General features: G+C 37.1%; 1 protein-coding gene and 1 pseudogene across 5 annotated transcripts in view; one reads left to right on the top strand and one right to left on the bottom strand.

Annotated features, from left to right (window-relative positions):
• Positions 1–16,643, top strand: part of LOC132133461 (microtubule-associated serine/threonine-protein kinase 4-like) — a 133,593-nt gene that overhangs the window by 85,500 nt on the left and 31,450 nt on the right. For all 5 annotated transcript variants that reach the window (XM_059546318.1, XM_059546313.1, XM_059546309.1 and 2 more), the window contains 3 exons: positions 8,318–8,406; positions 10,542–10,611; positions 12,126–12,204. In XM_059546318.1, the coding sequence (XP_059402301.1) occupies positions 8,318–8,406; positions 10,542–10,611; positions 12,126–12,204 (238 nt within the window). The remainder of the gene's footprint in view (positions 1–8,317; positions 8,407–10,541; positions 10,612–12,125; positions 12,205–16,643) is intronic.
• LOC132129810 (uncharacterized) lies at positions 12,400–16,469 on the bottom strand (annotated as a pseudogene).

Raw genomic sequence — 16,643 nt, 5'->3', positions numbered from 1 at the left:
GACTATGCAATCCATTAGTTTTTCAAATTGGTGTGTTTCACCGGGCTGCGAAGAAATATAGAGCTGAGTATCATCAGCATAACAGTGAAAGCTAACACCATGTTTCCTGATGATATCTCCCAAGGGTAACATATAAAGCGTGAAGAGTAGCGGCCCTAGTACTGAGCCTTGAGGTACTCCATACTGCACTTGTGATCGATAGGATACATCTTCATTCACTGCTACGAACTGATGGCGGTCATATAAGTACGATTTAAACCATGCTAATGCACTTCCACTGATGCCAACAAAGTATTCAAGTCTATGCAAAAGAATGTTGTGGTCAATTGTGTCAAACGCTGCACTAAGATCCAATAAAACTAATAGAGAGATACACCCACGATCAGATGATAAGAGCAGATCATTTGTAACTCTAAGAAGAGCAGTCTCAGTACTATGATACGGTCTAAATCCTGACTGGAAATCCTCACATATACCATTTTTCTCTAAGAAGGAAAATAATTGTGTGGATACCACCTTTTCTAGTATCTTGGACAGAAAAGGGAGATTCGAGATTGGTCTATAATTAACTAGTTCTTTGGGGTCAAGTTGTGGTTTTTTGATGAGAGGCTTAATAACAGCCAGTTTGAAGGTTTTGGGGACATGTCCTAATGACAATGAGGAATTAATAATAGTCAGAAGAGGATCTATGACTTCTGGAAGCACCTCTTTCAGGAGCTTAGATGGTATAGGGTCTAACATACATGTTGTTGGTTTAGATTATTTAACAAGTTTATACAATTCTTCCTCTCCTATGGTAGAGAATGAGTGGAACTGTTCCTCAGGGGGTCTATAATGCACTGTCTGATGTGATACTGTAGCTGACGGCTGAATGGTTGCAATTTTATCTCTAATAGTATCGATTTTAGAAGTAAAGTAGTTCATAAACTCATTACTGCTGTGGTGTTGGGAAATGTCAACACTTGTTGAGGCTTTATTTTTCGTTAATTTAGCCACTGTATTGAATAAATACCTGGGGTTATGTTTGTTTTCTTCTAAAAGAGAAGAAAAGTAATCGGATCTAGCAGTTTTTAATGCTTTTCTGTAGGATATGTTACTTTCCCGCCAAGCAATACGAAATACCTCTAGTTTTGTTTTCCTCCAGCTGCGCTCCATTTTTCGGGCTGCTCTCTTTAGGGTGCGAGTATGCTCATTATACCATGGTGTCAAACTGTTTTCCTTAACCTTCCTTAAGCTATATAAGGCAAGAATGGGACCAAATTCCAACAGCAAAACTCCAGCAACTCATAGCCTCAATGCCCAGACGTTTTCAAACTGTTTTGAAAAGAAAAGGAGATGCTACACCATGGTAAACATGCCCCGTCCCAACTATTTTGAGACCTGTAGCAGAAATCAAAATTGAAATGAGCTCATTTTGTGCATAAAATTGTAAACTTTCTCAGTTTAAACATTTGCTATGTTATCTATGTTCTATTGTGAATAAAATATTGGCTCATGTGATTTGAAAGTCTTTTAGTTTTCATTTTATTAAAATTTAAAAAACGTCCCAACTTTTCCGGAATTCGGGTTGTAATATACAGGGGTGCACATAAGTGGTACGTAGGTGGTATGGCCAAAATAAAAAATCCAACATGTAACATGTCCCTGGATCAACATTCCAATCAACCAATCAGAAATGAGGGATAAGTTTTCAAGAAATGTCAGTTTTAGGCTTACAATCAGGATTAGTACCCTTGTTATTCACCTATCATTTACCTCTGATTTTAGGAATAAATTATGGGTAGGGTAAGGGTTAGGTCTATATTTCTGGACAGATTAATGTTAATCCAGGCATATGTCTTACTTCATGTCTTAAATCACGGCGACAGTGTAAATATCATAGACTGGTAAAAATGTTCGGACCACTCATTTGCGTACCGGCATTGTTGACAGGTGTTAATGCACAATCACGGTTTTAGATCTACAAACTGTAAAAGATTTCCACTCAAACTGAAAGCATAAATTTAGGCTATGTGCTGCCAGTTTCAGAGCAAAATGCATAACTGACATTTCATTCACTGACGCACTCAGCAGCGCTAAACCCGGCAACACACACACTTGCTGGAAACACACCAAAATAAAAGCTTGCTAATTTTAGGTTTGAAAATTATATGTAAGAGATTAATAGCATTGTATTTTTAATTGTACTATAAAATAACTTTTATTTTATTTTATCCTCAAGTTTATTTTTAAATATAATGGTATTATCATACTGATTTTTTATTAATCATAATATAGTTATATAATATAATAGATATGATATGATGATTATACTAATTATCTGATCATTATTAGACTCATTTGAGATGAATGTTGCTACCTGTTAACAGCAAAGTGTCTCGGCTCACCCTCTTGTAATCGGATCACTTAGGACAGGTTTTTAAGACCAGGTATAAACATGACTGTTGATTGCTTGAATCACATTTTATTGAAGTGTCCTTTCGTTTCACAGCTTTGTTTCCTTTTGTTTGCTGCTATATGCTTTGTGGCCTTTTCTAGTATTCTACTTTTAAAAAAACTGTGAACGGCACAGCCAATCTGCCGTTGCTTGTCATCAAGTAAGTCTTTTGGGCTTGCTGATGAAATGGGTCATTGAGCTGTTTGAACTAGTTTGATTAGTTGGTGTTTGCACACAATAGTCGTGAAACTGTTTAGATGATAAGGAGGTCATGATTGCATTACAGAACATCCATACACATGATTTCTGAAAAATAATGTGAAAAGTCTTGAGGGCACAAAATCTATTCCTTGATGAATTACTGGCTCACATGGAGCTATAGAAAATTCCACAGATGTCTGCAGACTTGCAACAGCTGTCATTTACAAAGCTCTACACATCCCCCACCCCTCAAGTGTTTGTTTATTAAATATTTTGAAAAATTGTATTATGTTTCCAATTACCAGTACGAGTGTATCAGCTTTGTTATCCCAAGAATTGTGAAAATGTGAGAAAAGGTATTACAATTCCCCCTGAGAATGCTGATTGGTAAAAGAAAGATAAATTAAAAAACGAATGAATGAAAAAAGAATGAAAGAAATGAATGAAAGAAAAAATAAATAAGGAAGGAAGGATGGGGCTCATCATAACTAGTCCTGTAAGTCACATACTGTAAGTAGTATCACCTAATGTACTGTATGTACCATGTAGTTGTATGTACTATGTTAGCAGTTAAGTGCCATTTTTCAAGTTTTGGAAATGCTACTGTATTGGTAGTTTATTAGTTTATGTAGTTTTGCCCTACAATCGTTTGCCCTGGTATAATACATTTCTTTGTGTTTTGCGCACAGTTGGGTGTAGGGCTGCACGATGTGTCGTTTAAGAATCGATATCGCGATGTACGAATCCACGATAGTCACAAAGCGATGTAGGCTGTCGTAGTTGATCCGTTATTCATTAACTTAGCATATAGACCATTTGATTTTGAATTTTCATCCAAATTATGGTGAAAACCAAATTATTTGTGTGTTCAAGATGGTGGCGCCCTTGCTCCAAAAGCTATAACTAAACATAATTTTTTCTTTAAAATGGTTAAACATGTTTGGTATATATTTTTTAATCAAAGTGGAAATCAGTTTACTAAATAATGTTAACTGACCGCTTCACTTCCACTTCAGAAGTACATACCCCACTGACTAAGTGCAGATGGATATAGTGGAGCTTTCTTTTCATGCCCTCAAATTACTTTTTATCACAGAGTCACAGTAATCGGGCTGCACACAGACAGTGTCATATCAGCAAAATTACGTCACACAGATTTTTTGCGAGCCAAAGCAGAACACGGAGAAGGAAGGTATACTCTGGACTTTATTCTAAAGATATTAAGAAAGACACCTTAAAGTTTGTTGAATCAGACCACTGCTATTGTATTTGGTTCATCCTCTCCAAATTAGAGCACCAAAAATGTAGCATACAGATATTAAGCACCGGCTGACACAGAGGAGACTAGGTTTGTTCCCAAATTTAAGTTTCTATAGGTCACTGGCCTTGCAAGAAGAGATAAGAAGTTGTGGGTCTAAAGTTGTGAGATGATTGAGCTAGACTTTGCTCACGTCATGCGTGACCAGGTTCCTTCTGATTATGCACTCTTTGAAGGTTTGATTAGTTGTCTGTGCGCGGGGTTTAGTCACCCAGTATGCTCTCTTAGTGATGTCTTTTGCCTCACACCTAAGCGGCTAGCGGTTCCACTGCATTCAGCGGTTAATTGTCAAGGGCGAGTGGCCCCATTCCACCCCTCCAACTTCATCTGTCATGTGTCAAGGAGGCTGGGCCTCACCATGTCCCTGCCTGCCAACCGAGCAGATTGAAGAACAGAACAGGAGGAGATCAAAGGTGCTGAAGTGGAAGAGAGAGGGTGGCTTTCTTCATATGGCAGGTCCAGTGAAGGAAAAAGAGGAAAGAGGTGAAAAGGCTTGACTGCAGGGTGCAGGACTTGCACATGGTTAAGATTGAAAAGCTGTGCATTTCCATTTCAAACGGTCCGATGGGTTTTGGAGCAGGGCCAGACGGGGAGAGCTGTGATTGCATTCACTGTGTCGTCTCCTGATGATGCATTGCTGCTCTGACTCACGCCTCCCTCCCTTACTTTCCTCCCCGCCTCAGGATGTGGTACGTTAGGTGCCTGTTACATGATATGGAGCGCGTTTGACTCTCAATAAGTCTACGGGATGGTGGCAAATCTGTGTAACTTTCACATCAAAACAAAAAGTCATCCAGCTGGAAGCTGTCGTGTCCCTCTGTCCCAGAGGCACCCGGCATTCGAGCAGGAACGGATATGACCTGAATGGGAAACAGCAAAGAGGAGTTTTCACACTATTCGATTTAGGACACTTCAGAGGACACACTGTCCCCCTTGACAGCCTGTGTATGCTGCAACGAGCAGCAGATGTGCATGGACGAACCTCTGTAGTGGCAGAGCGTTGTGCTGGGAGGACTTCCCGGGACTCTTGCATTGGCTGCCTACTTCTTTTGGAAGCTAGGCATTTCTCCTCTCTCTCTTTACCAAGACAGCTCCGAGCACTTTGGGGACATGACTTTGGGACAATGTCCGACTCCAGCTTATGGACTCTACTCTCCAACTTTCCTATGCCTCACTTTATCAGTGGAGCAAGATTAAGGCGCTCCAAAAGGTAATCAAGTTGGTTGCTTGTCACTACTTGTGTTGGTTTTTAGGTGGTAGATGTTCTTGTAACAAGAATTAAGTCAGTGGAGGTTAGACAAGAACAATATGGTAATGCAGGTGCTTTGTTTTCTATTGTGTTAGATTCCCATTGTGAATATCAAAGTGGAATACCTCTTGATTGTAATCAGGGCTTTATTGTTCAGTCCATGCAGTAGGTTCAAAGGATGTTTACGTACTGTATGTCTGTAATTACAGTGCATTTCCTAAATATGCATGTTGAATGTGAGGAAAATGGATTGTTCTGTAAATCTTCTTGAGAAGAGCTGACCGTCTCAGCGTTATAAGATGAATAAAGTTGGATACACTGCTCTTGCCGAAATTGCTGAAGTTGCCCCTTATCCTTTTGACCTCTTATGTGATGAGACCAAACCTTCATCAAAAGGCCAACCAGCCATATAAATATCTTCTATCAAACAGTGATGTGCGTTTCTGCTTGTGCTTTTCCATCTTGCACACTTTTTAATCCTGTGAATGACCTATTTTACCATTGACGATACAGATGATCCGATTAGTAACCTCAGACTGAATAATTCAGACTGAATCTGTCACTTATGTTGAAATGAATTAGTTGTGGAGAACATTGAGTAAAATAGGATTATGTTTTCTTTACAGTGCAATGTGGGTGGAGGTTTCAGTAATGAGTAATGTCTGTATCTGCAATATCTGTGATAATGGCACTCAGCTATTACACCAATAGCAAACTTCCTTCTGTGTTCTGTAGAAGGGTAATATAATAACTACATTGTATTTTGTGTATGTACATAACTAATTGCATGATGTGTCCATCCATCAAAGTGATCTTCGTAATTATAGTACTGACCTTGATTTAGGCTCTCATATCAAAAAGTCTTGCTTTCAATCATGATTTTAGAGCCTAATTTACAATAGTGGGCCTAATTTCTGAAGTCTTCTGAAATGTTGACCATGAATAAAACCTATCTTGTGTTAACATGGGTTACATAAAAGCATTTGTAAAATAATTGTTTTATTGATTTATTAAATATCATATAATTAACATTTTTCCAATGAATTCTGTGTTTATTTGCAAAGAACAATGATGGATTTAAGTCTGTAAATTAAACAAAGGACCCACTGAGGACAAGCCAATAAAAAAGACAGCTTCACAATGAATGATTAGTCAGTGACAAAAGCAAAATGTCTGCTGTCAAGTGGCAAAACAGTGACTGATACTTGATTGTCATTTCTGCGTGGGTTTCTTTCAGATCTAGCATAACTATTGCATTTTCATCATGGCTACATTAAGAAGTGTGGAGCTGAGCACTGTCCGTTTCTAATCTGCCTGTGTGTAGCAGCTGTATACATAGCAAAATCTGATCCTCTTTAACTGAGCGCTTATGAACCAGATATTATTCGAAATCATGCTACATATTTAAAGGGGTCAGATTATGACAGGACTTTCTTTGCTCTTTTAAAGTAAAGGTTTGTTGTACTATTATGTTAACTTTCAAATCTCAAAACTCTGTAACCAGTTTAAAAACACCATTTACTGCAAAAATAGCTTGTTACGACATTTTAACATTATAACAATAATCTCACTACAGTACCATATGACTGCCCATGTTTGCATATTCAGAGTTGCGTGTATATCTGAAGTCCAAGGGTTCAATTGAAGGTGGAAAATGGTCATGTAAAATTAAATTTGCATCTGTATTTAGTGCAAGAAACCTTGACTAACATAAGTGGGCTTCAAGGAAAAATATTAAAACAAGAATGATACACAAAGAATGGTAGGCTATGGCTCATTTTAAAGTATTTAATGTATGAATCATTGCCATTTTTCTTACTTAACATTTAAATTATTTCCCCCCTTTTAGAGTCATCCACCTCTCCATCTGCATTCAGCAAAATTACTTAAATTGTTAATTTCTTTCTATTTATTTTTTTGCATATGTACACAAATGTCGCATTATTCAGTGGTTTGTATGTTTCTAGATGTTTTATGCATCGTATTCTTCTCTACTGGTAGTAGTGAAGGTCTTGCTTGAGTACTTAAGATTGCTGCTTAGTTCATCCTAGTTCACTTAAAGCTGTAAAATGGCTCGTTTTAATAAAATTGTGCACATTTTCAGCTAATGTGGTGACTCTCTAACTCAGAGAGGTATAATCAACTTTCTTAACCTTCCTGCCCATAATAAGCTGTGGCCAACACTTATTTCTCATGGCCTTTTCCTTAGTAAATTATTCATGTTTTCAAGAGGAAAATGATAAATTAAAGATCACAGAGTTTGAAACCGGGCCAACTGGGGCCCCGTAAACCCCAGCTATGGCCCTGATCGTGGGCCATGATATGCTCCAATAAAAAAGGAGGGACAGAAATCTCTGTTTTCATTGAAAATACATTAATTTGTGTATCGAATATTAACCAATATCTTATGAATTTGTAACAACATGACGTTGATTAATGAGGACAGAATTTCCACTTTTGAGTGAACTATCCCTAAAATGTAATGCCTAACAAAATGAACATATAGTGTGTTTTAAAATGGATTGGATTGGTTGATCAGCTGAATCACATGACTGATATTGGAAATGAAACAATGGCATCAGGGCAACATTTTGTGTATCCCTTTGAATGCCTCGAGTTGATCAGTCATTTAATAACATACCTGACAGTCTTGAAAGAGCTCTTCTTGGTTTTCCAAGACTTTTTTACTTTTTAACACTCTACAAATATATTAATTTTTTTAAGCAAATTATTTACCTATTCAGCTATAAGGCTGTTGTAAAGATGACATGTTGTGTGGATGTTAAATATTAAATAATTCACTAGGGTCATGTAAAGTAGGAGAGTGAATTTAAATTCATTATCACCGTTTTTTCTTGGCACATTCACAGAGCAGTGTTACAGTAAATTATGTTTGCTATTTACCTGAAGTTTATATAAAACTAATGTAACTTCAGTTATCTACAATGATACTTTTACATCTATAGTGATATTTTATGTAAACCATGACAGATGGACAATTAAAGTATTGATGCTTCAGTAATATAACTTTTTGTGTCAGTGTGACTCGATGCTAAAATGACTCTTAATGTTGTTGTCATTTTCAACAAAACACAATGCTTTCTATTTCTAGCTGCAGAACGAGCAACAGAAAAAGTCTGATAGGGAGTGGACAGTCATCAGCCCTTCCTCGACCACACTCACCTCTGTCATCACACACAGGTAACTCGTTCAGTGTGTTTGTCAGTTTGCATAAGTGCATGTGTGTTGAAACTGATGATTTCTGTCTAGAGTCTGTCCAAGTGACACTTGAATTCTTATTCTTGCGGTGTAGCCCTAACCATAGCAAAGTCTCTCTAATATGATATATAGCTTTGAATTAATCTATGTTCTGATTGGCTACTTAAAAATGTGTTACTTCACACCTGGTTAGGGTATTTTTAAAATGTAAGTACAAACACATAACACATGTACACAATAAGTGCATTGTATCAAATATTCATTTAAATATAATTACATAGATACAATCTAAAGTAGGTCCTACTTTGCAGAATTGTATGGTGAATAAAAGTTTTTTGTCACTTTTGGTCAATTTAATGTAGGGATGCACCGGTTGACCAGCCATAAATCGGAACCGGACGGTTTTTGCTTAAAATACGTGATCGGCAATCGGCCGGTTTCTGGTCTTTTTTCAGGCGATTTTTCCAGAAGTGCGCTCGCGTGCACAGACTACATTGTAATCGCTCGCTATGTCATTTGTGTGGAAGAGTATTTCGAAATCTCTGCGCAGGACACAGGCAGCCGATCAGTACTGGAAATGCAGAGTTTGATGTCTGAGGTACAGATAGCAGGAAGCGATCAGCCGTTGTTGTACTGGCGCACAAATAAGAGCCTTTCCTGCGCACTAAAGCTGCGCGAGCGTAAACTGTACCGGTCCGCCCCCTTAACACGAGTAGACCGTGAAGAGATGTTCAGCTTAACTTCTCACGTTTTTTTAATTAGAACGTTTGAAAAGCCAGAAAAAAACGTCAGTTCTGCATTAGGATGATTATTTTTATTTTACCTTAAAATTACATAGACTTAATTTGATTTAAAAATCACCTGCTGTTGCACACTGAAAAAAAGTGTTTCATTCATCCAATTAAAACATTTTAAGGTAATGATTCACATCTATATTTTTTTACTTCAGACAATAAGTTATTGATTTTTCATTGGTTCAAGTAAAAAAATATAGATGTGAATCATTACCCTAATTTTATTTATTTTTTTAAATGGATGAATGAAACACTTTGCATCTTTGTTTTAATCGCACCAACGTTATTTGATTTTAACATTTTATATTGTATTGTAGAACTATGCAGTTGTTGCCTTTAATTTCACATGGTTACAGTTAATCTTTTATTAAAGGCCAGTTCTCTGTAGTTTCAACCCAATTCAAAATCAAAAGCTAAATGCTGATGTCTGTACCAATACTGTTTGTATTGAATGTAGGCTACTTATTGTGCAGTTACTGCTGTTAATTTCAGATGGTTACAGTTATTGTTTTCAATAGCCAAAAGCAAGTTTGGCCTATTAAATACCAAATATCTTGTTTATTATATCGGAATCGGCCATGAAAAATCATGATCGATGCATCCCTAATTTAATGCATCCTTGCTGAATAGAAATTAAAATAGAAGTTCAGTATTTTATCAGACTCTGTTTATCAGTTGTGTGTGAATATCAGTAAATGAGTCACCACTAATGAGCAGCCACCATCAGCAAAGCTCAGGGGCCTCTCTTTATCAGCACCGGTGGGCCCTTAGACATGTCTGTTAATTAATGATTAACTCTTTCCCCTGTTCAATTAGGTTAATTAACTATAATTATTGCAGGGCAGAAGGCTGTTTTTCTGTAGGTGGAAGTGGGACACTGGCTCTAATGACCATGATTTGGGATCTCCCAGACACTCAGTTGTGGCCATAATGCCAAAAGCAATCTCTAGAAACAGTGGGGTTCAGCTAATAACAGGGCACATATGTTGACAATGGCATACAGACCTTTCTGGCTTAACCCACTCCTATGTTGTTTGCCAAAAGGACAAAAGGCAACATAAAATATTAAAAACTGTCCATTTGAGTTATTAGTTGTAATCCAAAACATTTGAGGCAATGTGATAGTTTTGTGGACCGAACCAAAATTTTGTTTATTTAAAATATTTTCTATCCCTTTAAGAAAAGATGATAGAGCTGGCATGGCCATATATTGGCCATATATAACTGCAGAAAAAATAAATGTTAATATTATTGTTATAACTTTGTAGACTACTGTTGGCATTGTAAATAGTGTGAAACTTTTTTTTTCTTTCTTTCTTTTAGGCACCAGTCCACAAGACAGCCCTAGAAACTTCTCCCCTAGTGCTTCAGCTCATTTCTCCTTCACACGCAGGTAATGACATCTATACCCATGGCACACTTCTAAAGAGCAGATTTCTATATGTATTAGTTACCAAGTTTCTACCTTGATTACGAGCAAAAGAGAAAGAAATAAAATCTAATACTTACATTAAAGGTGGGATCATTGTGGTGAAAATTTTAGAAAATGAAAATGTGGAAAAGGAATGTAGTGTGTAAACTACCCATGGCACTCATAAGGTGTAATTTAAAAGTTAAATATCTGTATTATTAGAATAGTGGTCCAAATCTGTCAGGAATATCAGGACGTCAGTACTATGTTCAAGTAAACAATGTTTTTGAAGTGAGGAGCATGTGGCTGTTGAAAGCTCTTGGTTGCTGCTTTTGAAAAACTCAGGAGCTGACAGGCTTTCTACAGTTTTAGATGGGAATAAATTTAAAACCGAGGTTCAGAAGTTCAAATTTAACTTGTCACATCAAACTATATTTGATCAGACGGTGAAAAATTTGTCTTTTATTTCAAGATGTGTTTTACTTCTATTATTATTATTATTTATTTTTTACTATTTATAATCCTCTAGTCATGGACTAAAAGCAGATAGGTAATTCAAATGAAACTTACTGAGCGAATCTCATGATACCTTTTTTTTTCCTTCCCATTTGGAACATAAAATGTTTTTCCATTGTAGTGTTATTTTTATGATGATAAACAAACAAACAACAAATAAATTATTTAAATTGTGAAGTGTTACAATAGGAAATCATATCCTAATGTTTAGCTTTTTTTAAATTTGCGTAAGTAATTTAGTTAGTAATGTTTTTAGTAATGATGATGAATTCAGTAAAATAGTAAATTAAATTTTTATAGTAATGATAGTTTTATAAAAAAGCATTATGGCAAATGAGAATTTGTCTTTTAATTATTATGGTAAAAAAAATCACAAAAAAAAACTGTAATATAAAATATAATGTAATGAATATAAAAATATTCAAAAAAAATGTATGAATATAACTTCCTAAGGTTATTTTTTATTTTTTGGTGGGGTGCGATCTGACCTTGACATGTGTTCATGAGATTCACTCTATTCTTGTACATTTGTGCCAGAAATCTACCATAGTGCATCACGCACCTTCCCATGTACATTGAACTGTTCACTGTGGCTATTGACATCAAGTGCCTACACAACCATTTTTAGGCATTTTCTGTATTTACGCAGTCCATGTAACACTCCTCAAAGTGTTTGTGGCATTTGTCTTCCTGTGATTATCATCAGACCATTCAATCAACCAGGAGATTCATAGGAAATTGCACTGCTTGAAAAGATAGCAGCCCCAGCTCATGGATTACACTTCCACTGTCTTTCATCTGCTCTACTTTGAAAATAAATGACTCACTCAGCATTTTCCTTTTATCTATTGTACCACTCGCCTCTCATGTCTTGGATCCAATGCAATGCAATCTAGTATATGCCATTTACTGATGATGATTCTACACAGTACCTTTAATTATTTGAGGGGAAATGGACTGAGGGATGTCTGTGTTTGTAGGACTGATGGGCGACGCTGGTCCTTGGCATCCCTTCCCTCCTCTGGCTATGGAACAAACACACCCAGCTCCACCGTCTCTGTAAGTACCACATGTTTTTCAAATGGTAGAGTGTGCATTCACTGGCAGAGATTTGACGCAACAAAGTGACTTTGAAAATGAAGTTTGAAGGAGAAAATGGCATTTGTTTTTATTTGGATTTGAAGAGATTTGAATGCCACTTTTGGCGTTGTGCCAAAGTTGAGCAAAATATGCTGCATATCAAGCAAATGCCTATCAGCAATCAACATCAAAGTCATTTTGCTGGCAATAGGCAAATAAATCACTGTCAGTATGATTGCCTCCTTTGAGTAAAACAGAAATTAGCTTTGAACTGTGATGACAAAGGCTCTGTTACTGAGCTACCTCTCTGTCTACCGCCTATAAACACACCTAACTTATAACTAAAAAAAATAATCTCATGTGAAGTAAAACACTTATTAGCAAATGAGAAACATGACTCACATGACAGCCTTTTTACTCCAAAACCCCCTATTGTCTACAAAGCCCTGCCCCCATTTTAAAAATTAAATTCAATAAAATACATTTCAATTCAGGATTCAAGAAGTAGAGCCCTGCATTTTAGCCCGAGCCCAATGGGCTCCGACTTTATTTTACACCCCTCGGGCCAGGCTTTGGGCCAATTTTTACATCATAGTTCAGACATTAGTGATGGGAAGTTCGATTATTCTATTTTGCGTCGCTGTGGTGTAATACTGGGGATCCCCTCACATCACACTCCAGGATTCCCCAATGACGAGTAATGCTTCTCAATCAATTAATACTGTGATATAAGACCTCAGATCTCAGAATACATTTTATTGATGATTATGCAAACTATATAAAGGCAAGCAAATGGGGTCAAAAAGAATCCAATGCGCTGTATTTTCTTTATAATTGATTTCCATTACCACTGATCTATAAAGTCGACAGTCCCACAAAGATATCAATACCATGATTAGTTTTAAAAATATGCAACCAATTTATATTAACATAAAAAAATTAGTTAAAAACAATCTAGGTATATTAATTCTGAAAATTTAAACTGAAAAAAAATTTTTTTACGTGCTACCGCACCCAAGGGACCGTCTGACAATTCCACTGACTGGGTTAAAAGGTCCAATGTGTTTTAATTACAATTTTAAATAACACAGTCAAATTCTTAATTTGATTAATTAATTAAATAACACAGTTAAATTCTTAATTAAGTTAAGGGGAAGTCGTGGCCTAATGGTTAGAGAGTCGGACTCGCAATCGAAGGGTTGTGAGTTCGAGTCTCGGGCCGGCAGGAATTGTAGGTGGGGGAGTGCATGTACAGTGCTCTCTCCACCCTCAATACCATGACTTGGGTGCCCTTGAGCAAGGCACTGAACCCCCAACTACTCCCCGGGCGCCGCAGCATAAATGGCTGCCCACTGCTCCAGGTGTGTGTTCACAGTGTGTGTGTGTGTGTGTGTTCACTGCTCTGTGTGTGTGCACTTCGGATGGGTTAAATGCAGAGCACGAAATCTGAGTATGGGTCACCATACTTGGCTGAATGTCACGTCACTTTCACTTTTTTCACTTTCACTTTAATCTTGTATTTCTCATAGTGATTTTCTACAGGTGAGATTTTGCCAATACCTCCCTTCATATATTTACAGTATACAATTATTTACATATTAAAGATCCCTGGAAAGGGTTTTCATGTTCCAACAGTTGTAGTTCATTGCTAGATACAAGACTGACTTACTACAGGTTAGATTTAGCCAATATCTCCCTTACATTACATACAGTACAAACAAAAAAAAAAGACCCATTTACCCAAAGGGATTTTTTCATGTTTCACAGGTTGTACTAGTATGTTGTTAGTTATGTAGTTCATGTAAATTGCTAATATCTGCCTTATAGTGTATGTGCCATTCACAATTATTTAAAACAAAACAAAATCCATAAGACCCCAAAAGGGTATATACAGTGTGGAAGATATTGGCAATTTTTCAACTGTAGCAAGTCAGTCTGGTCACTAGCAACATACTAGTAACATACAACATTTTGAACACGAAAACCCCCATTTAAAAAAAGTTTTTTAAGTATTGTAATTTTTTCTTAAAAGCATATGAGTAGTGTCCATATAAAGAGAAATAAGTTATTCGCCATATATATTTAGTCAGTTTGAGTAAATTATTAATTTATTGTAAACTGATTAATTTGAATATATTATTGTACTACGTTTCGTTTAGAGGTAAATTTTCAGACGGTCCCTAAAGGATCTTAGGCAAATATCAAACATAAAACTACTGCGCTACGAAATACCTCTAGTTTTGTTTTCCAACAGCGCTCCTCTTCAGGGTGCAAGTATGCTCATTATACCATGGTGTCAAACTGTTTTCCTTAACCTTCCTTAAGCGTAAAGGAGCAACTGTATTTAAAGTGCTAGAAAAGAGAGAGTCCATAGTTTCTGTTACATCATCAAGTTGTTCTGAGGTTTTGGATATGCTAAGGAATTTGGATACATCAGGAAGATAACTTAAAAAGCAGTCTTTTGTGTTAGAAGTGATGGTTCTTCCATACTTGTAACAAGAAGTAGAATTTACAATTTTGGCTATATGAAGTTTGCACAAAACTAAATAATGATCTGAGATATCATCACTTGGCTGCATAATTTCAACACTATCAACATCAATTCCATGTGACAGTATTTACATTTACATTTATCCATTTAGCTGACGCTTTTATCCAAAGCGACTTACAATTGCTATATATGTCAGAGGTCACACGCCTCTGGAGCAACTAGGGGTTAAGTGACTTGCTCAGGGACACATTGGTGTCTCACAGTGGATTCGAACCCAGATCTCTCACACCAAAGACGTGTGTCTTATCCACTGCGCCAACACAACCCCGTTGTATTAAATCTAGAGTATGATTTCAACAATGAGTAGGTCCTGAAATGTTCAGAATGTCTATAAATGCTGATCCCAATGCATCTTTTTCATTATCAACGTGGATATTAAAATCACCAACTATTAAAACTTTATCTGCAGCCAGAACTAACTCGGATGTAAAATCACCAAACTCTTTAATAAAGTCTGTATGGTGCCCTGGTGGCCTGTACACAGTAGCCAGTACAAACATAACATGGGATTTATCATTAACATTTGTTTCTCCGGATAATGTTATATGAAGCACCATTACTTCAAACGAGTTATACTTGAAGCCTGCCCTCTGAGAAATCCTTAAAACATTGTTATAAATTGAAGCAACACCTCCACCTTTGCCTTTTAGACGCGGCTCATGTTTATAACAGTAATATTGGGGGGTGGACTCATTTAAAATAATGTAATCATCAGGTTTTAGCCAGGTTTCTGTCAAACAGAGCACATCTATATTATGATCAGTGATCATATTATTTACAAAAAGTGTTTTCGTAGAAAGGGATCTGATATTCAATAAGCCAAGCTTTATCATTTTGTTTATCCATATTGCATCTGTTTTTTATTTGTTGAACCTCAATTAAATTGTTAATCTTAACTTGGTTTGGATGTTTTTTGTATTTTCTAGTTCGGGAAACAGACACAGTCTCTATAGTGTGATATCTAGGTGAAAAAGTCTCTATGTGCTGAGAATTAACTGACCTCTGTGACGGGAGGCGGCTAGCAGACGGTCGGTTTAGCCAGTCTGTCTGCTTCCTGACCTGGGCCCCAGTTAGTCAAGTATAAACACTAAGACTATTTGCCATATTTCTAGAGAGAATAGCGGCGTCACCCCAGGAGGGATGAAGACCGTCTCTTTTCAACAGGTCAGGTCTGCCCCAAAAGCTCGTCCAATTGTCTATGAAACCTATGTTATTCTGTGGGCACCACTTAGACATCCAGCCATTGAGTGATGACAATCTGCTATGCATCTCATCACCACGGTAAGCAGGGAGTGGACCAGAGCATATTACAGTGTCTGACATCGTGCTTGCAAGTTCACACACCTCTTTAATGTTATTTTTAGTGATCTCCGACTGGCGAAGTCGAACATCATTAGCGCCGGCATGAATAACAATCTTACTGTATTTACGTTTAGCATTAGCCAGCACTTTTAAATTTGCCAAGATGTCAGGCGCTCTGGCTCCCGGTAAACATTTGACTATGGTGGCTGGTGTCTCTATATTCACGTTCCGTACAATAGAATCACCAATAACTAGAGCACTTTCATCAGGTTTCTCAGTGGGTGCATCACTGAGTGGGGAGAACCTGTTTAATGTTTTGATCGGAACAGAAGAGCGGTGTTTTGACCCACGACTACGCTGCCCTCACTGTCACCCAGTTGCCCTGCTCTGTTGCCGGAACCGAACAATGTACAGGAATCCCTGAGCTAGACGCATCCAAAGCCGTATCTAGAGCCCTAACATTCTTACTGTCCTCAATTAAAGTTTGGATGCGTGTCTCTAATTCTGAAATCTTCTCTGTCAGCCTAACTATTTACCTGCATTTATCACATGTGAATCCCTCATC

The sequence above is a fragment of the Carassius carassius genome, chromosome 4, assembly GCF_963082965.1.
Source record: "Carassius carassius chromosome 4, fCarCar2.1, whole genome shotgun sequence".
NCBI lineage: Eukaryota > Metazoa > Chordata > Actinopteri > Cypriniformes > Cyprinidae > Carassius > Carassius carassius.
The sequence above is the reverse complement of the archived record's forward strand: the minus strand, read 5'-3'. Positions and strand labels throughout refer to the sequence as shown.